General features: G+C 40.4%; 1 protein-coding gene across 1 annotated transcript in view; it reads right to left on the bottom strand.

Annotated features, from left to right (window-relative positions):
* The window catches only part of LOC114645829 (anthrax toxin receptor 1-like), a 242445-nt gene that overhangs the window by 176421 nt on the left and 44649 nt on the right, over positions 1 to 21375 (bottom strand). Inside the window, exons 7-10 of the mRNA XM_028794072.2 lie at positions 8262 to 8330; positions 7984 to 8064; positions 4479 to 4539; positions 992 to 1090 (exon numbers count right to left, since the gene is read on the bottom strand). Coding sequence (XP_028649905.2) covers positions 992 to 1090; positions 4479 to 4539; positions 7984 to 8064; positions 8262 to 8330 — 310 coding nt within the window. The remainder of the gene's footprint in view (positions 1 to 991; positions 1091 to 4478; positions 4540 to 7983; positions 8065 to 8261; positions 8331 to 21375) is intronic.

The raw sequence follows: 21375 nt of genomic DNA, 5'->3' as shown, positions 1-21375 counted from the left end.
CCATGCAAACATGTTTAGTAACTGCTTTTCACACCCACTGTCCTGTTTTGGGTTGTGGCCAAGTACAGTAAAACCCATTCTAGCCTGTTATGAGACCCAAACCCATCAGCCAAATAACAAATGATTCAGAATATTCAGTCCGAGTCTTCACAAAAACCCACACAGACATGGGGGGGGGGGGCATGCAAACTTTACCCAGATGACATCCCAGCTCTGGAGGGTATCACTCTGTCAGCTGAAGAATACTGAAGTCGTAAAATCAGGGCAGTCACTTTACCACCTTATATATAACCAAAACTGAACTGAACTATTCTTGATGTTACTGCTGAGAACCTGATGTTTTAATCCTAGATCAGGATACTCTTTAATTGTTCAAATATTTTGTATTTTGTATAAGCACTTTTGGCGTAGGAAGTTTCCACAATGGTATGCATTTGTGCACGTTTAGAAAACCTATCCCCAACTGTTAATATGACATGGGTCACACACTCCTAGCAAGGGCATAGAATGGTGGTGCCCAATGTTAAAAATACATAGGAACAACAATAAATATAATCAATGGATTTCTTGGCAATCAAAATTCCAGAAATCATTCTTAATGGACAAGGAAAAGTAAAAAATTGACATCATAAGCCCAACCATAATACCTCCACACATATCCACTGTCACTTGTACCCAGCCTCGTCAGTTAACCTAACATGCATATGTTAGGGATGAAGGAACAAACCAGAGAACCCAGAGAGAACCGTGCAATTCAGATTTTACACCGACAATACGCTAAAACTTGAAGCCAGATGCTCAGAGCTATGAGTCAACATTGCTAACCTTCATGCCAACATTACTCCTTGATGTCAAAAAATGTTACATGTGAATTAAGCATACATTAGAATTAGGAGCTGTTGAACCAAATGTGCCAGCAACTGAAATGAAACCAAAATCTTAAGCCATCAGGGAAAAGGCTATGATTATAATAAAAGGAAATAATACTTACTGAGAGTGACAGTGTCATTGATTCGAAAACTGCACAGGACCTTCTCGACATTGCGTGCATGGAGAAATCCATTCCCTCGAATGACTACTTGGAATGACTCTGTTCACATGAGGCGTGAAAAATGGGAAAGAACAGAAAAAGAAATTGAGAAAGAAACAATTTACAAATTTGAGATACTTGCATTTTCAACAGGTTTGTGTAAGATGAATATGTTCATGGCATTTCAGTCGATTTTATGCTCCTAAACACCCCATAGCTTCATACTGTGAAGAACTGAAGTAAAACACCTGAAGGAATTAGCTGGAGCAAGATGTCTGCAGATGTCATTTTGGCCCATTTTTGCAAAAATCATCCAGTTTCACTCAGAAAACTTGCAAAAAGCCAAACAAAACTTAAGTTGTTTATTTGACAGGTCCAGCTAACAATCCTATCCTCCATCATTTCTGAATCCACTCATTTCATCACCAGGTTGCCAGGAGCCAAAGCCTCTCCTGACAGCAAAGGACACAACACAGGAATCAACCCTCGGTAGGACACCACACAGAGACTGACCAAAAACATTTCATTTGTTTTCCACCAAGGATGACGTCAAGTTGAAAAATATTTAATGTTTACGTGGAAAAACTGCCTAATCTCGTCCACTTTTTAGCCTTACATGTCAATCTTAAGTGGCATTAAACATAACACAACCATTATGTCTGTAAAGTAGGAAAAACACAGACAGCGCTCTGTGATGTGATAGTTTATGCATGCCGTTGTATTCTTTGTGTGATGCTGTTGTAATTGTACTGCTGTCACTAGTCTGTAGGAGATGTGCAAGTAAGATTTTTACTGTATTGTGCAAACATGACAAACTGGAAATTAAACTTAAGTTTAATTGGATTTATTGTCCTGTACACATACTGTATGTCCGATATCTTTTCTAACTACACCCCCTATCAAAATTAAAGCCTGCACTACACTCATGAGTTTACAATTAACCAAGTCTGTGCTTCACATGTCACATTCTGTAACAGATGCATTCATTTATCACCACTGCATCTGGTGGTCCGCAGCACATTGGCTGTAAGACAAAATGCATGGAGCGTTTTACAAGAGGATTGTTACCCTCATCACACACAGCGACATGGCCACACACTGTGGCTGACAGGAAAAACACAGCGGTGCAGACAAAAATAATCAGGCTCTGATGACAATGAGGCACATTGCACAGGCCAACTGATTGTTTTCATCACAAGCATTAGTAATACACTCTGAGTGCAAGAAGAAGTCATACTTGACCAAAGAATTGGAGGTGTGGGCTTCCTCTGCCACGGTATTGGGTTTCACATCCTACAAATGCCATGCCATATGATTGACCAGAAAACACTGGCAGCATGACCACACCACATATCTGTCCTACACAGCTTCTACATACTTGTGTGTGCACATACATGGTGTCTCATCCCAACTCTGGAACAAACTAGTAGTTGAAGCAAAAACTTTGACAACCTCTAAGTAGAATCTCAATGAGATATTAGGACAGCTTAGATGTTAGCTAAATGAAGAAGCTTGATGGAGTGAATGATCTCATTTCTCATTTTCTTATGTTCTCAGTTTCTACAGCTAGAACTGCCTATGTTGTGTTTGAACTCCAAAGCTAATATTTACCTAACATGTACAGTGCATCTGGAAAGTATTCACAGCGCATCACTTTTTCCACATTTTGTCATGTTACAGCCTTATTCCAAAATGGATTAAATTCATTTTTTTCCTCAGAATTCTACACACAACACCCCATAATGACAATGTGAAAAAAGTTTACTTAAGGTTTTTGCAAATTTATTAAAAATAAAAAAATTGAGAAAGCACATGTATATAAGTATTCACAGCCTTTGCCATGAAGCTCAAAATTGAGCTCAGGCGCATCTTGTTTCCCCTGATCATCCTTGAGATGTTTCTGCAGCTTCATTGGAGTCCACCTGTGGTAAATTCAGTTGACTGGACATGATTTGGAAAGGCACACACCTGTCTATATAAGGTCCCAAGGTTGACAGTTCATGTCAGAGCACAAACCAAGCATGAAGTCAAAGGAATTATCTGTAGACCTCCGAGACAGGATTGTCTCAAGGCATAAATCTGGGGAAGGTTACAGAAAAAATTATGCTGCTTTGAAGGTGGAAGAAGTTCGAAACCACCAGGACTCTTCCTAAAGCTAGAGCCATCTAAACTGAGCGATCGGGGGAGAAGGGCCTTAGTCAGGGAGGTGACCAAGAACCTGATGGTCACTCTGTCAGAGCTCCAGAGGTCCTCTGTGGAGAGAGGAGAACCTTCCAGAAGGACAACCATCTGTGCAGCAATCCACCAATCAGGCCTGTATGGTAGAGTGGCCAGACGGAAGCCACTCCTTAGTAAAAGGCACATGGCAGCCCGCCTGGAGTTTGCCAAAAGGCACCTGAAGGACTCTCAGACCATGAGAAAGAAAATTCTCTGGTCTGATGAGACAAAGATTGAACTCTTTAGTGTGAATGCCAGGCGTCACATTTGGAGGAAACCTGGCACCATCCCTACAGTGAAGCATGGTGGTGGCAGCATCATGCTGTGGGGATGCTTTTCAGAGGCAGGAACTGGGAGACTAGTCAGGATAAAGGGAAAGATGACTGCAGCAATGTACAGAGACATCTTGGATGAAAACCTGCTCCAGAGCGCTCTTGACCTCAGACTGGGGTGACGGTTCATCTTTCAGCAGGACAACGACCCTAAGCGCACAGCCAAGATATCAAAGGAGTGGCTTCAGGACAACTCTGTGAATGTCTTTGAGTGGCCCAGCCAGAGCCCAGACTTGAATCCGATTGAACATCTCTGGAGAGATCTTAAAATGGCTGTGCACCGACGCTTCCCATCCAACCTGAGAGGTGCTGCAAAGAGGAATGGGCGAAACTGGCCAAGGATAGGTGTGCCAAGCTTGTGGCATCATATTCAAAAAGACTTGAGGCTGTAATTGCTGCCAAAGGTGCATCGACAAAGTATTGAGCAAAGGCTGTGAATACTTATGTACATGTGATTTCTCAGTTTTTTTATTTTTAATAAATTTGCAAAAACCTCAAGTAAACTTTTTTCACGTTGTCATTATGGAGTGTTGTGTGTAGAATTCTTAGGAAAAAAAATGAATTTAATCCATTTTGGAATAAGGCTGTAACATAACAAAATGTGGAAAAAGTAATGCGCTGTGAATACTTTCTGGATGCACTGTACCTAACATGATAAAGGCCACCACCCTACTATGAAAATTCATGGAGTGACGGAACGAAAGCTCCTCACCTTATTAAAAAACAGTTCCAAGACAAACATTTCAGAGTCTGCAGAAAGATTTAACTAGACTATTTAAACGTTTACAGGCATAACGTGTGTTCATAAAACTAAGAGCAGACAATGGAGTCAAGTTGTAGAGCCTCTGATAAGACACAGCAGTTTACTGTTATTTTTGTGCTCCCATTTTTACACTCACCTCCAGCACAGATGCTTGATGGCTCAGCAGCCAGAATTTCTATGCATGACTTTTTTAATATCTGCAAGTGAAAATGGAGAAGAATGTTATACTAAGGATAAGGATTAAGCACTACGTCAGAAGTGTGGAGACAACTAACATTTGGGCTATCATACATGTCTTGGTTTGGACTATTTCAACCATCCATCCATTATCCTACCCGCTATATCCTAACTACAGGATCAAGGGGGTCTGCTGGAGTCAATCCCAGCCAACACAGGGCGCAAGGCAGGAAACAAACCCCGGGCAGGGTGCCAGCCCACCGCAGGACTATTTCATATATTTTGTTTTATTTTTTATGCTTACCTTTAAAAAAAAGCCTCATCTTATGCAGTCCTGGCATCTATCACCTGAATTCTGCATAACACATTTTAGTGGCTAATGTTTTCATAATGTTTAGATTTTGTCTCATTTTGGTCCAATCTACTGTCAGGGTATCAGCCCAGAGTCTCATTCAGCGATCTAATTCACAGATCTGAGCAGTACAGTTCAGTAAAGCAGTAATGATCACAAAAGTTCTTTGAACGAGATTGTGCTGCCAATTTAAAATTTAATAACAAGAAGGTAACACACCAATAAGATGGCAGAGTACTGTGAACCACTGCTAGAAAGCACATCTCAAAGAGCTGCATTAAACAAATGCCTAGGAAATAATTTTGCTTCAGGCCTTCCTTTGCAAATAGTGATGAACTCTCAAAATTGTAGCAGGACAACATCCAAATGGTTGGGAAGCCGTGCCTCATGGGAGACATTGAGTGTAGCATGATGGGACCATTTAGGAAGGATGGAAAGGCAGCCGTGCATACCTTGCTTCTTAAAAATGCAAAACTGATATCCCACATCAGGGGGCTTCTTGTGAATTGTGGAGGTTATTTGCATTTTGGTCAACTCACTAAACAACTTCATACCCCAACTGTGCTTGCAATTCGCTGCTTTCTCCTTAAATATTTCCAGATGGAAGTGATGCAGTAGCAAGTAGTGCATCGATTTGAAATTTTAGATGTCATGCTAGTAAAAAACTATTTCTTATATCAGTATTTTTTTTTTAATCTGAGCCTGTTCCCACCATTTCATTCTCTTTCTCATCATCTTAGTTTTCCATGACCTCAGCTCATTGTAAATGCATTTTACAGGAACTGCACACTAGAAACTGAAAACACTTCTGCTATTTCAGTTTCTTATTTTTCAGGATTGGCAGAGAGGCCTGCAAGTTTAAAAGAATTTTCTTAAGACAAGTCAATAAATCAAAGACCTCTGTCTGTGTACAGTATCAGGTGTCTTAGAATAAGAAAACACTCCTAACTGGTGATGCAAATTTGGTCCTAGTCTTGGGAGTAGAGGTGAAAATATTTTAACAGTTCTTATAATTTAGGTAACTACTCCCAACCTCACCAAGATTTAGGAGAGCTTGTGAGATGTCCTAACTTAAAACAGAAGTGATCAGAAGATGGCATTCATGCAATCAGCGCACACATTCTGGGATAGGAGGAATGGACACACTGGACAGCACTGAGCTCATTAAAACAAACATCGATCTGACAGAGATTGAACAATATTCATACAAAATTGTGTCCATTACGTGATCAATGCATCTATGCGGGGAAGCCATGTGCTGTCAGCCAGAACTAACGTGTTGGTAACATTATATTTTTGCCCACTGGGAAATTGCAGCTTTAACATCCCGATGAATAGGGTATGTCACAATCAACCATTGCCCAAATTTTGTAACAAACTCTTACAACCCATGAGGTAATACACAGATACATTTCTCCTCGGTCTACATGAGGTAATGTTAAAGCAAGCTGCACTCATGCAAATCAATGGCTTTCTTTCCAGTATTTTTTTGTTCTTTATTTCACCTTATATAATTTCTCATATTAGGAACTTGTTAGTTTTCGCATACCCCTTGGGGTCAGAGCGCAGGGTCAGCCATTGTACAGCTCCCCTAGGGCAATTACAGGTTAAGGGTCTTGCTCAAGGGCCCAGCAGAGCAGGATCTCTTTTGGCAGTGACGGGGAATCAAACCGGCAACCTTTGGGATACCAGCGCAGAGCCTTAGACTCAGAGCCACCACTCCACCTCAAATTTGTTTGATGAGTTTTCATTTGAGTTTTCATTTGTTGATGAGTTTAGCTGCACACATACAACTAACAGAGGGTGATGACTGCAAACTGGATTATTCTTGATTTTGTTGTGAAATGGCAATAATTGCATACCGCTTAGAACAATATTCTACCTTGTTGTGTTTACCTTCTTCTCCTACTACCTTGATTATTATTATTAGTAGTAGTAGTAGTAGTACTATTAGCATTAGTATTATTACTATTAGTATCAAAAAACTACAAAACGTCATCATTAGTTTCAAGGAAACTACAAAACGTCTTTGTGAGTGCTATTTTGCTATATGGCATCATTCATTCTAAAATATGAACACCTAATCCTCACTGGAAGGACACAACATTTTTCACAACTACTTCTCATGTCCTACTGTGAGGAAGGACAAAGACTTATCCTAGTCAGACTTTTAGTGCCATTCCAAGAAGTAATTCTGAGACAATTGATTAATTTGGGCACTGAGTCCTGAGTGCAGTAACCAGAAAGCCAAGTCTGATCACGGTGCTGGAGGTGTTACACTTTAAAGCAGACGTGCAAGTGACTTTGCTTGAGCGGCGCTCACCACACACATCATCTTCTCCTGGATTCTGGGGACAGCAACGTAGCTTCACACCCTGCCTAAAGTGTTGATAGTAACTACCTTAGCCAGTCAAGCCCAATAAGAGCTCCTTTGGCTCAAGGGACTATTCAGATTCAGGTGTCTTTTTATTGCAGCGAGGTCATTCCATTTAAGTAAGAGTTTCACTTTACTCTGTATACATGATAATAAACTTGAACTTGAATTTGAATTTAGCGTTGCATATTAACCTAACTTGCATGTCGGTGGGATGCTGGAAAACTGGAATACTTGACAAAAATCTGCACAAACACAGGGAGAATGTGCAAACAATGAATATGTCATTTTCAACCCTAAATGCCTTGATCTGTCAGCCAGAAACACTATTTCACTGTGCCGTCATACTTCCAGATATCACTGTAATAAATCCACCATGGCAGTATCCTTTTGATGTTCTTACTGAAATCAGTGATCTAAAATCTGTTCTGGGGTCTTATCACTGTGTTGTTTCAGATCAAAAGCAACACTTCTGCAGACCTCCAGTTATTTTTCAATATATGGAGAATCTGAATTACACTCTTTGTAGGGCATCATCAGTATAAAGAACAAAACATTTTATGAAGCAATAACCTGTTGGTATACCAAGATACTGTACAGTATGATAGCACAGTCAGCTGGTTATTCCTTAACTATTAAAAGAAATTAAGAGGCCCGTGTTCAGTTATTTCCCTGGCAGTCTGGGGTCCCAAAGGCCTATGTTCAATTTCAAATGGACACCCCATGCAGAGTACTCACCGAATCTATGACTCCCTGCAAGGCTTCAAAGCCATCATTTACCGGGAACACATGGTCCTTGCTGTCGGCAATCTTTGCCAGCTGGGGATAGAAGGAGGGAGAGAAGGATGAAATTTGACTCAAGTGTTGTCACTGCCAATCTCGTACTTTATATTCAATGACCTATTGCTCATGGATCTAAACTCAATCCACTTTGCAGATGAAAGCTGCAAATGTTAGGCAGTACTCTGAGGTACACTACTACTATTCTAAGGAATTTCAAAAGCAGAGGTACGTACCTGTGTCTCATTAAAATCTTTCACCCCCACGCAATATACTGTAGCTCCCAGGCTCCGTGACCGATTAGCCTATGAAGAGCAAAATAACACGAAGTGTCAAAGAATTGAATTGCAACACTAATACTTAGTCTCAAATGGCTTACGTGCATTCTAAAATGAGTTCAGGGTGTGTAAAATTAAACTTTCATTAAATGGACAGGAACCAGAATCAAGCGATATTATGATGCCATTACATGATTTTTAACTTGGACTGTTGTGAATAATGGCAGGAAAGATTGTCTATGTTTAGCCTATGTAGGTTATAAATCCTATCTTTGTTTAATTAATAGCATTATTTAAACCTTTCTGCTCAACTTTATTGTACTACTAAGCATTTCATTTTCATCTACAGTACTTCATTCTGTGCCATTCTAGAAGGTAGGTGCCATTTTTTCCCAGGGTTATTTCCTGCCTTGCACCCAATTGCTGACTGAATCGTTTTAAGTGGGCTTGAAAATGTAAACTTATTTTATGCAAATTCAAAATGATGCTTTATATGTTACTTACCCCAAGTAGTTTGTAGTAATGGGAGAGATACATTTCTAATCTCACATTTTCATAAAAAAAACAGAGTGTGAGGGACACCCTCCGCATGGAAGGATGGGAGAAGGCAGCCTACTCAGGGATTTGCCTCCCTTGAGTCGCTAGGTGGCAGCCCCCCTGGGTTACGGTACCACTGCAGATTCCCCCAGGGCAAACTGAGAGTTGGAGTTCATTGCCTCAGCCCTGTTGAGTTCCGTGGGTGCTGCCAGGGGGAGCAGGAGGGACTAATGAGCCCTACGTAGTTGGGCTCCTACCTTACCAGGACTTTTGGGTCACCAGTAGTATTTCTGGGAATTACATAAAAGGAGCTGACTGTCACAACTCTGGGGCCCAGAGTTGGAAGGAAGGAGGGCAAAGCTTGTTGAGAGGAGCAGAGGAGAAGGAGGCAGACAGAGACAGAAAGAGAAGAGAAGGCACAGAGTTACAGAGTAGAGTGTACCACTTATTGTAACTGTGACTGTGGTGTGGGAAACATTTGATAAGGAAGAGTTTCCCATAAATAAAAGCTCTTGTTTGTTGGCACATGTCTCCGAGCCTGTGTGTGTCGGGTGTTTGGGGGAGTTTTAGCGCCCCCCGGTGGCCAAGAAGAAAGTTTCTAATATTATAGGTGGCTATGGTTGCCAATGGTGGACAAATGCAAACTATATTAAAAAGTCTATTTAAAAAATCTCACATTACTCACAAAAATCCTATAATTCACAAACAATAAAAAACAGCAATAGAACACAGGAGAACACACCAACACCCTAGCGCATTCACAATAAACTTCAAGGGGTTGTGGGTTTTCCTCAAACATTATAGGGCTTAAGACAAACTCCTAATGGTGATAGATAGGTGGCCCACCTCTTGGAGGACTACCCACAAATCACACAGTACATGGAAAAAGATACATAGACATAAAGAAACTAAATAATAAACAATGTTAACAGAAAAACATTAGCAAAATGGACAGAAATGAGACATTTGAACCCCAGCTAAGGGAGCAACCCTGGCTGAAATACAATGCCTTGTGCTTGAAACTTCTGTGGTAGGCGGCAGCACCCAATGAAATTGGATTAATCAGTTTTGAGAAATGAATGAATAGATTATTATTCAAATTGTCACTACACTATGGATTTAGAACTTTCTTTTAAATTGTTCACAGACAGTTAAAGTATAGGACACTTTTTCAAAAGTCATTCATTCAAACACAGGAAGTCCGCCGGGGTGTGTCTTATCACCATTACTATTTACTCTGTACACAAGTGACACAAGTGACCTGAGACAGAACAATGACCACTGCTCCATTATCAAATAATGGGATGACACCCTGCTCATAGGACGCATATCTGGGGAGGAGGAAAGCCACTATCTGGTAAACTGCTGCAATAAAAACTCTCTCACTCTGAATGTAGTACTAGGGTGTTGTACCGTGTTAGCCATTATGAATGTAGAGAAAAGCCAAGCAAAATGACACCTTTTATTGGCTAACTAGAAAGATTACAATATGCAAGCTTTCGAGGCAACTCAGGCCCCTTCTTCAGGCAAGATGTAAATTACGTCTTGCTTAAAGAAGGGGCCTGAGTTGCCTCGAAAGCTTGCATATTGTAATCTTTCTAGTTAGCCAATAAAAGGTGTCATTTTGCTTGGCTTTTCTCTTCACTCTGAATGTGAAAAAGACCAAAGAAAGGATATTTGATTTTAAGAGACAGAAATCTGTATGTTCACCTATTGTAGTTCTGGGAGAAGAAGTAGAAATAGTGACTGAATATAAATACTTAGGAACTTACCTAGATAACAATCTTAACTGGAATACAAATACAAAAAAATTATTCTCTAAATGCAACCAGCGCGTATTTCTCCTCCATAAACTCAAACTGTTTAAAGTAGACAAGGACCTCATGTTGTCCTTTTATTGCAGTCTGATCCAGTCTGTGATCACTTTCAGTTTCATTGCCTGGTTTAATAGTCTGACAAACCAAAACTCAAAAAAGCTCCAGCAAATTGTGAAGTATGCAGCTAAGGTTATTGGGGCTGATGTAGATGATTTGACTAGTGTGTGTCAGAGGGCAATGCTAAAGAAACTGGAAATCATCTCAACTGATGACAGTCATCCATTACATGTAGAACTAAAGTTCAGTAAATCAGGAAGGATAGTCGCTTTGACAACCCACACAAATCGCTCCAGAAACTCCTTTCTTCCTAATGCCATATGACTTGTCAATAAGAAATATCGGAGATAATGATTAAGGTTTTGATATGTATCCTGTAACCTTTTTTTTTGGTGTAAATATGTATTATCTAACTGCCTTACCTTAACCTTTCTTGTTTCTGTTTATCTGTTTTATTTCATTCTGTCTGTTATCAGATGCAACTGAGAAGGCAAATTTCATGTTTTCTTGTGTAAACATGACTAAATAAAGAAACCTTAAACCTTAAACACTATCAAACTGCAAAGTAATTTGAGTGTGCAGTGGATAAAAAAAAGTAAAAGCAATTTGAAAATTACATTGTAACCACAATCGACAGAAACTGATGCAGTACAACACACTTCCAGATGGCTTATGGGTAGTTTAAACACACTCACCTCAGTGCGGTGCTGTTAATGTAGTTGAAGCCAAGGTCAAATGAACATGGATGCTCCACTGTAGGATTGAACCAATGTTGAATAACATGCCATAGTGAAATTTCTTTTGTCAGAGGAAGTGAAACCTGATGAAATTTACTGAAGGAAGTGAAAACAGTTTGGATCAGCACAAAGTTTATGAATGTGTAGAATGGTTTGAAGTGGGAAGAACAAGTGCAATAGACAAAGCTTGATCTGGTCAACCATCAACATCGGGCACACAGGCCCACATCGACGCGGTGAATGCCTTCATCAGAGAAGACCGATGGATTACATTGTCTGCTGTTGCTGCACATTTGGATATCCGCTATGGATTTGCACATCCCATAGTGCATGATGACTTGGGGCACTGTAATGTTTGTGCAAGATGGATACCTAAACACCTTACTGATCTGCACAAGCTAACATCCTTTGGTGAATTTCAGCAGCTTTCACTCCCTCTGCCCAAAGAAATCTCACTGCAGCAACAACGGAGCAATCCTGCAGCAGTGTGTCCATGTTCATTTGACCTTGGCATTAACTAGACCAATGGCAGAGAGCTGTGCTGTGCATGTTCTAACTACCCATAAGCCATTGCGAATGTGTTGTATTGTGTCAGCTTCTATCGGTTGCTTTTACTGTGTAATTGTCAAATTGCCTTTACTTTTTGATTAACCCTTGTATATTTGGGTGTATTTCAATTTGCATTTTGCAACACAAACAAAATGTTAAACAATATAGGTTCTTAAATACTTATAATTAATATGATCTTATCAAATGTATTGTAATACTACAACTCTGTACTTGATGGAGATAAATGTACAATGGTGCTACATAAAAAACAGCTGGCTTAAGAATGTAACTTGGCTTCCATTTATTAATTTTGCTCCCATCCCATCTTTGCCCTAACATTTTATTCTCTTCATTTATGCCATTTAATCCACACGTGATCCCTGAGATGGCCCTTCACTGTTTTTTTAAGAAACAGATCTTTTGTGCTTACAAGTGCCCAGAATCAAAAAGATTTTTCTTAAATTATTTAGCGGCCACTAATCGAGGGTGGGAGGTGGGGTCTGCCATTCTAAAGAGTCTGTGATCCTGCTATTAAAAACACTGCGCTGCTTTAACATGCAACACAAAACAGCTGATGCTGCTCCAACCCGGAATCTTTTTGGAAGTCGTTTTCTGACCCAAATTCCATCTTTTCTCTCGGGTTTTTCAATGTGCTTTGAATTTACCTTCTCCTAAGTGTTTGCAGATGCTTCTGCACGCTCAGCAGATTTCTGTAATAAATTACTACATTGCACTCCAGATGTTGCAGAGGCCTTTTTGCAGTACAGATGGGAGACATCAATCAGGAGAGAAAGGATGATGACGCCTGCTCTTCCAGCCTGGATGGCGCACAATTATTTACAGAATTCACTTTGTATTCGAAAATGGTTCTGAACCATAATAACCCTTTGGATTTTTTTCAACATATTTAATTTGTGCTTCACTTTATTGCACATTAGATTATTATTATTTCATACTGATTAAGACAACCTGAAAACTTTAAGAGAGTTGCTGCTGCCTCACAGCTTCAGTAACCTGGGTTTGATACTCAAGACTGTCACTGTCTTTGTCTGGACTGCATTCAGTGCAGGATTTACGTATAAGCTACACAAGCTATAGCTTAGGGCCCCCGCCTTCTTGGGGGCCCCCAAAACAAATTGTCCGAGTGAGCAATTGTCATATATACTTAAATATACTACAGCATTATTTGTCCCAATCAGGCCCGGCCTTAGGCATAGGCGAAGTAGGCGACTGCCTAGGGCCCCGGATCGACTCCTTGGTCTAATTTTCACGCATTTCACAGAGCTTCCAGGGGGGCCCTGGACCCCCCTTTCGCCTAGGGCCCCTTAATACCTAAGACCGGGCCTGACTGCATTCTCTGTGCATATTTTGTAATAATGTACATATTAAGTTACTTAAAAAGACTAAATTAGTCTAGTTTGGGTGCCTCCATGATTGCACCCTGTAGCAGACTGTCATCCTATCCCAGGTTATTATTATTATTTTAACAAAACATTCACAAACTCACGTTATCCATGTCAGAGTGACAGTTGGTGTGTTGGTGGCTCTGTCTTGGCCGTAGAGGGTCCAAGCTTTAGGGACAGTGTTTGGACATTAGTGAAAGAAATACCAGAGGACTTGAAGGAAAACTCAGGCGCATACTGGGAGAATATGCAAACTTCACATAGACAACAACCAGGGGTGGGATTTGAATCCAGGATACTGCTATCCACAGCAGCACACTAATTTAATTTCTAGTTGCAATGGGTACTAGAATGGGACCTTGCTATGCAAACATCTTCGTTGGGTAGAAGAGCATTTTTTTTTTATTCCTACCTAGGTTTTATACCAGACCTGTACAAAAGATATACTGATGATGGTATTCGTCCAGAAAACAGCTACATGAGTTCATCAATGATTTTACTAGTTTCCATCCATCTCTCAGATCTACAGGCAACGTTTCTATTACAACTCTACTGTTTATAGATATCCGTCTTTCTATCAGCTTTCTAGGACTTAAAACCTCTGACTATTACAAGTCAACTGACTCACACAGTTACCTTCTTTATAGCTTCTTCCATTCCTGGCATACTAACAACTCTGTTCCTCTTTCACAGTTCCTTTGGATCCGTCACCTCTGCAGTGATGAGGTTGACTGTAGTGAAGCACTTAGGATGAGAAGTTTCTTCATTGATAGAGGATACCCATCTCATGTTGCAGACAGGGTCCTCAGTCAAACCCTGAGTAGATCTTGTGACATCCTTTTGAATGGTCCTGCCAATCCACCCTAATACTCTATCTCTCCCACAGTTCATCAAATAAAATTTCCCTATTCTGCAGACTGATACTTCCAACGGAGCCTTATTTTGCTAATCCTCCTTTGATCTCCTTCCTCCGAACACCAAACCTACACAAACTGTCTGTCCACAGCTCACTTCACAGAGGAAGAGTCACATTCTTCAGTGGGGATTTTGACCTGTAACACTTGAAACCGGTAACAGCTGTCACTTGGAAATCTGTCACTAACAATACCCTTGGATTTGGTGCCTCTGGATATTAAACAGCAGGCCTCTTGCCAGTCTAAAAATCTTATTTACTGCATTTCTTGTAGGAACCATCTGCACAGGTGAAACAGGGAGACGGCTAGCAAACCGTTTCAGAGAGCACATTTGGGCCTTTAAAATCAAAAACCTGACAAAGCTTATTGCAGAACATTTCACATCCCTTGATCATAGCCACAATGAGCTCTCTATTTGTGTTCTTTCACAAGGCTTCAAAGACACTTTTTGAAGAAAATAAGAAGACGCTACGCTCATTCTCAGCCTGATATCACCTGTTTCTCCATATCTTAATGACCAAAAAACTCAATCTCTCCCTTCATCTCCTGTAATCGCAGCTTTTTCTCATTTTATCTGCCCTGGCTTTGTACCCTCCTTTCCATCCTATATATGGTACCTACTCTTTCATTTTCAGTTGCCCACCAGATGAAGGCTATATAGACAAAGTGTTGTGTCTTTAACATTACTTCCTTTTTATAATGGAATTTACCTTTATTCTATTTTAATTATACTTTTTTTTTACCAGATGGCTTTATTCAAATCCACTTGCAAAAGGAAAATGGTTCTTGCCATGCAGTAAGAGCTGCTGGGACAACCTCTGGCTCACAATGCTTATGGAAAGTAAGGGTGGGGTGAAAGGATGGATGGATGGATGTGTGAATGAAGAACTTATTGTTTTGATGGATTCCATGTCTGAATCGTTTGGTATGCACCGACTACAACAGAAGAGATGAATTTCTTCTCTGGCTACTGTTCAGCTCATTCCAAGGCAGACAGCAATTCAAAATTTGCTCACAGCATTTTACTGCCAGGTGTTTTTGAGTATTTTCATTCTGAGATTTTTTTTTTTTTATAAATTTTAAATAACGTGGTCTGACCCCTGGCTGACACTTGCACAGTCATATACATAACATAACATCACATTCAGATTGCATTTAATCCTGTTGAGCATTGCAGTGGGCGTCAGTGCCTTTCCTGGCCACTTTGGGACCAGCGTCACACACACTCCCACGTGGCTGATTTTGACCTGCCAATTTGTTTTAGCCATAGTAAATATTAAATGGCACAGCAAGCACAATAAGGTTGGTGCGTTACGTCCTGGCAGTGGGTGCAATGGAAAATGCACTAGTACTTTATCATTATAATATTTAGCACACGTAGAAGCCATTGCAATATTCTAAATGTATGTGAGCTATGTGTGTCTATAAAAGGAGGAGCAAACTATTCCAATAGTGGTTAAGCCTACCCAACAAAGCAGCTGTTCATGTTGTGGTAGGGCACCATTTTTGGGGTCACCCTTGTTCTTTGTGCACTTAAAATACTCTTCCAGACACACTCTTGCTCTTTGACACTTTGACTGGTCTGGGAATGAGAGCTCTGATTAGTTAACTGTTTAACCTGCTGGCTTATCCCATTAAAAATTGGGTGGGCTTCCTTCTGGAAATCCATCAAGGTTTTATGAGATTTGTAAACACTAAACTTGAAAAAGTAAAATTGCCTTTATCTTAGTTTAGAGTAGCAGACATCCTGGATGTTCCTTTGAAGTTCCTACAAAATGGGTGGCTCTTCAAAGTTGGTCTTTTAACAGCTATAATCTATACGTATAAAAGGCAAAGCCCTCACTGACTCATCACTAATTCCTCCCGCTTTCCATATAGGTGGGAAACTGAAATTTCGCATGCTCATTCCTTGTAGTGTACTTACAAAAGTTAGGTATGTTTTATGTCCTATTGCAACACCCAGTGGGGGGGGAACAGATGTACCCCCTACACTGTATATATAGATAGGGGAAATCCCGCCTCACTATTTCTGCGACTTCCAATAGACATAGTAAGCTCAAATTTCCCATGCTCATCCTTTACACTGTACTTACAAACGTTAAGTAGTTTTCATTTTGCGCCATGCCCCATAACAAACTTTCGAAAATAACGTCTTCTTTTAGGCATTTCTCACCATTATGCTGTAAGGAACTTTAAGAACTGACCTCTCCATTTGGCGGTTTCATTCCTTACTTCCGTTAACAGACAATTTATTTCACGGCAGAGACGCACAAGAGCTGCCCCCGGTCCCCCCTTCCTTTTTCCGCACGGCCACTGTCTGCGCACCTATCATGTGGTTGGCTCCCTGCCTATATACATTAATGACATCCCGCGCTCATGTGCCTCCTCACTCGCTTCCTTACTTTCCTCAGCTGTTTGTCATGCTCACTGCTCCCTTCTTCTTTACCACACCGCTTCAAGCCTGTTATTGTTTGCCTTGCTTCACGTCTTCCTTCTGGTGACTCCTGCCTTTTCATTTAGTTTCTTCACACTCTTAATCCTCCGGGCATGCCTCCGCATACTCTACTTTTAAAGGTCGGCGCAGCAATTATGTTACTACGAAACTTACAACCACCAAAACTTTGTAACGGCACCAGGCTTCAGATCAATTCCCTGCACAAGAACCTCATTGAGGCAACTGTCTTCACTGAACCGACTCAGGGGAGACTGGATTTATTCCTCACAACCCTCTCATACCATCTGACCTCTCATTCCAATTCAAACACTTCGCCGTGACAATAAATAAGTCACAGGGCCAGACTCTAAAATAGGTCGGCATTGACTTGACACAAGATTGCTTCTCACATGGCCAACTGTACGTTGCATGCTCAAGAGTAAGTTCAGCAGACAGCTTAGTAATTTTACAGCCCGAGGGCAGAACTGCAAACATCATTTACAAAGAGATCCTTACATCCTAAAAATGTGCATTTCTCATACACAACATTTACAATCATAAATTAAACTCTTCACAATCATCAAATTCACTCTCAATACTAAAATAAACCTACAACAATTACATTGACAATCATGTTACGTTATTTTTAAAATGATTGCTTTTCTTTTCCTAACTTCTTTAGCATACTACTTCTCCGCTGCGACGCGCAGGTATTTTGCTAGTGGTGTATATGGCCCTGGGTGTTCAATCAAGCAAATATCTATGGCAGAACAACACTAGTCATAGAAAATGGCCCAAACACATGAAAAATTGAGCTGCATGATAATGAGAAAAAAAAAAGATTGTCAAACTTTGTGTTGTACATGCCAAGACAAAACTGAAGATGATCCTCAGCTTGATTGACTCCGATCCTAGGCTGGCTCAGCCTATGACACACAGTAATTGAAATGAAGATTGGCCAGGGCACGTCACTCTGGCTGGTGGTCCCTTTCATTTATGTGCCGACGGTACATCTTACTGGTGAAGCCATTTTGATAATGAAATGTTTAGAGAACAGTTAAACAGGGTTATGTGTGCCACTTAGTGTTCATCTGGGAAGCAGTATCATACACTGGTGATAATTCTTAACGTCAGGGCCTGGTTATTCTTATTTATTTTTCTTACTTGGCAGACACCTTTGAGCAATACAATTGGTTATATTTCTTTTGCTTTTCCAGTTGGAGCACAGGCAGGTCAAGTGATTTACTCATAGGCACACAGTGTCAGTAGCAGAATTAGAAGCCACAACATCAGGGTTTGAAATAAAAAGTCTTAACCATTACACCACATTGCATGCCTTTTTTCTTTACAGCTTCACAGGAGACTAAAGTCTATTTCAGGAAATTTGGGTAAATGGCAAGAACCATCCTTGAACTGGAATGTCTGACGTCTTATATTCCAAATTGCAACCTCAGATCCTCAACTGAGTGTCTCCTTAGAATTCCAAGAGCAAAACTTAAAAGAAGTGGTGAGGCGGCCTTCTGCTGTTATGCACCTAAAATCTGGAATAGCCTGCCAGTAGGAATTCGCCAGGCTAATACAGTGGAGCACTTTAAAAAACTACTGAAAACACATTATTTTAACATGGCCTTCTCATAACTTCACTGTAATTTAATCCTGATACTCTGTATATCTAATTCATTATAATAAGTATTCATTCAAAATCTGTATTAACCCCTGCTCTCTCTTCTGTTTCCTTTTCTGGTGTCCTTTTGGTGGTGGCACCCAAAGCATCATGATGTTCCAAAAATGATGGATGGATTAAAAGCCAGAAGTCTGTATGACCATTCACCATCAAGTGACTCCATGAGAACCCTAACTACAAAGAGGACTATTTCATTTATGTTAGGTAGAATGTCCAGAGGGGACTGGGCGGTCTCGTGGCCTGGAACCCCTAGAGACTTTATTTTTTTCTCCAGCCGTCTGGAGTTTTTTTTTGTTTTTTTCTGTCCACCCTGGCCATTGGACCTTACTCCTTTCTATGTTAACTAATGTTGTCTTATTTTAATTTTGTATTTTGTCTTTTATTTTTCTTTTCTTCATTATGTAAAGCACTTTGAGCTACTTTTTGTATGAAAATGTGCTATATAAATAAATGTTGTTGTTGTTGTTGTTGAACTGGGTGCTAGTCGGTCACAGGCCACACTCATGAATAATGGATACATTTAGTGTTACCTTAATTTGAACATATTTTGGATATACATAGGTGGACAATACCACAAGAGAATACACAGGAACATGTAGAGAATATAGAAACAGGCTAGGGAAGGATTCAAATGGAATCTCCTGGAACTACAAGGCCACAATGCTAACCACTGTGCAAAAAGCAGAGACAAGTCTGTTTGTGTAATGTGCTGCACTTCTCAAGAGTCCTGTTTTTACAGAATCCTCAAACTGTCGATGTCTTATAGAGGAGCACTTGTGCACACGAGGCCACTGTGACCATGTGAGTGCACACTCAGCTGCATCCTGTATATTCTAACCACTCCAGACCCTGAGCTCAGTTTTGGGGACTGAATTATTAAGTACTCATCTGTGACGGTAGACTAGCACTTCAAAACTGTAAAAGAATAAACATCATTTGATTTCATTTCTTAAAAAAATTTATGGAAATTTTAACATTAAATTGAAATAATACATTTACAGTGTCACACATGTGCATCGAAGGGTCACCTTTCATGTTTGTCGTAGGTAAGCACTACCACCCTGAGATGCCAGAGGCTATGATCGCTGATTCTCTTCTCTCTTTCTCTATCCACAGAAGACACCCATTGAGGGCATCTGACCACATCCCTTCCGGTCCTCAAGCAGGGCGCTCCTGGAAGGATACGTCTCATTTAGAAGATGAGCAACCCACCAGAAGGAGCTCCAACCCTAAGGCCTGACCGCTCTTTAGAGCCTGTTTACTCCAGCCAATGGCTGATTCTACCTTTTTGTTTCATTATAGCACCATCATGCACCTGTTATTTTGTTCAACATTATTATATCAATAAGATGAGCGGCCCAGTTGGCATCCCAACGTTTCATTTGGAGTCTCATTCAAAGACAACTGTTATTTATATAAAAGTCACATGAGGTGAATAAATGTCAGATGTCAAGAAATTGCTTCTATTTATAAATAAAGTTTTTTTGTTGTACAGGATGACGCAGTGAAATGGGAAATTTTGGAACTAGGAACTTTGGAACCCTGGAGCATCAGCAGTTGTTTGGGACCAATGCGACCTTGTTTAGAACCCATTGCTATTAGTTATAATGGAGCAGTGGAGTGGTGTGCAACAAGCGTTCGCTGTGAAAGCCTTTTGGGGCTCTGGGGAAAAGAGGTTGGCCATTACATGGAAAAATCCAGTTCACTGCTAAGTCCAAAAAACTTGGGGACCTGACATCAAAGGAAACTGTCTTTAAAACACATAGGTGTCCTGAATAAATCAATATGGATGTTTTTATTTCAAAAGACAGTTTTATTTTTGCCAGTGCCTGCAAATGATAAAAGAGAAAGGAGAGATGTGACCCCATGTTATAACAAGGAAAGATGTGGCTTTAATGTTTCTTTAACCATGTGCAGTCTATAAAAGACCCAAGCTCACCTCTATCTCAGCGTAATAGAAGAGTTCTTCATGTAATTCATGTAATGGAGCAGTGGAGGGGCGTGCAGTGAGCGTTCGCTGTGAAAGCCTTTTATAAGAATGGTGATAGTGTGACTACTGCATTAAGGGAATTTCGGTGTCGTTACCAGTTAGGATGTCATGATCGTGTCCCATCTGCTCATGAGCTTACAACATGGGTGCGTAATTTCGAAGAAACGGGTTCAGCCTTAAAAGAGAAGTCCCCAGGTGGAGGCACTTCGCATACTGCTCGACAATCGATGGCAGCTATTCAATGATTGTTTGGGAAGCGCGTCATTTCACATAACGGTGACATTCCATGGACTCCAAGATCTCCAGATCTCATTTTTGTGATTTTTTTCTGTGGGGACATCTTAAAAGCCAAGTGTACAGCACACGTCCTGCAACCATTGCTGAACTAAGAAGGAGGATTCCTCTTGACATGTTACATCGAGCAATGCACAATTTCCACAACAGGCTGTCAGAGTGTGTACAGAGAAATGGACAACACCTTCATGATGTTTTCTTCAAAACATAAAATGAATATTGAAGGAATATTGATTACCATCATTAATTGCATATCCTGTACAATACATTTCATCATTTAATGTATAGTATTTTGTAATGTGTTTATTTGTGCATTAAATGTCATGTGAAAATTTCCCGCCACCCTGTGTTTCTTGAAGTGTATACCCTGTATAAGCAAAGGCCTGTTTGACGTCACTCCACAGAAAGAAATGTAAAGCTGCTCAGGAGAGAAACAATCTGTTCTTAAATCAATGCCTGCAGTTTTCAGTGTCTGACCTTGTGATTTGTTTATGGTCAGAGCAAAGCGGACACAAACAGGAAATTGCAGACATTTCAATGAGAACGTAAAACTATCGGGAATCGGAGGCATTCTTGGGATGAAAACAATCTGACCTGCCGCCTCGCCTGTCCATATTTCAGCTTGTATGTTGTGGCTGTGAAGAGCTATAACTTTT

The sequence above is a fragment of the Erpetoichthys calabaricus genome, chromosome 1 (assembly GCF_900747795.2).
Source record: "Erpetoichthys calabaricus chromosome 1, fErpCal1.3, whole genome shotgun sequence".
In the NCBI taxonomy this organism is placed as follows: Eukaryota; Metazoa; Chordata; class Cladistia; order Polypteriformes; family Polypteridae; genus Erpetoichthys; species Erpetoichthys calabaricus.
This window is presented reverse-complemented; position numbering and strand designations above follow the sequence as displayed.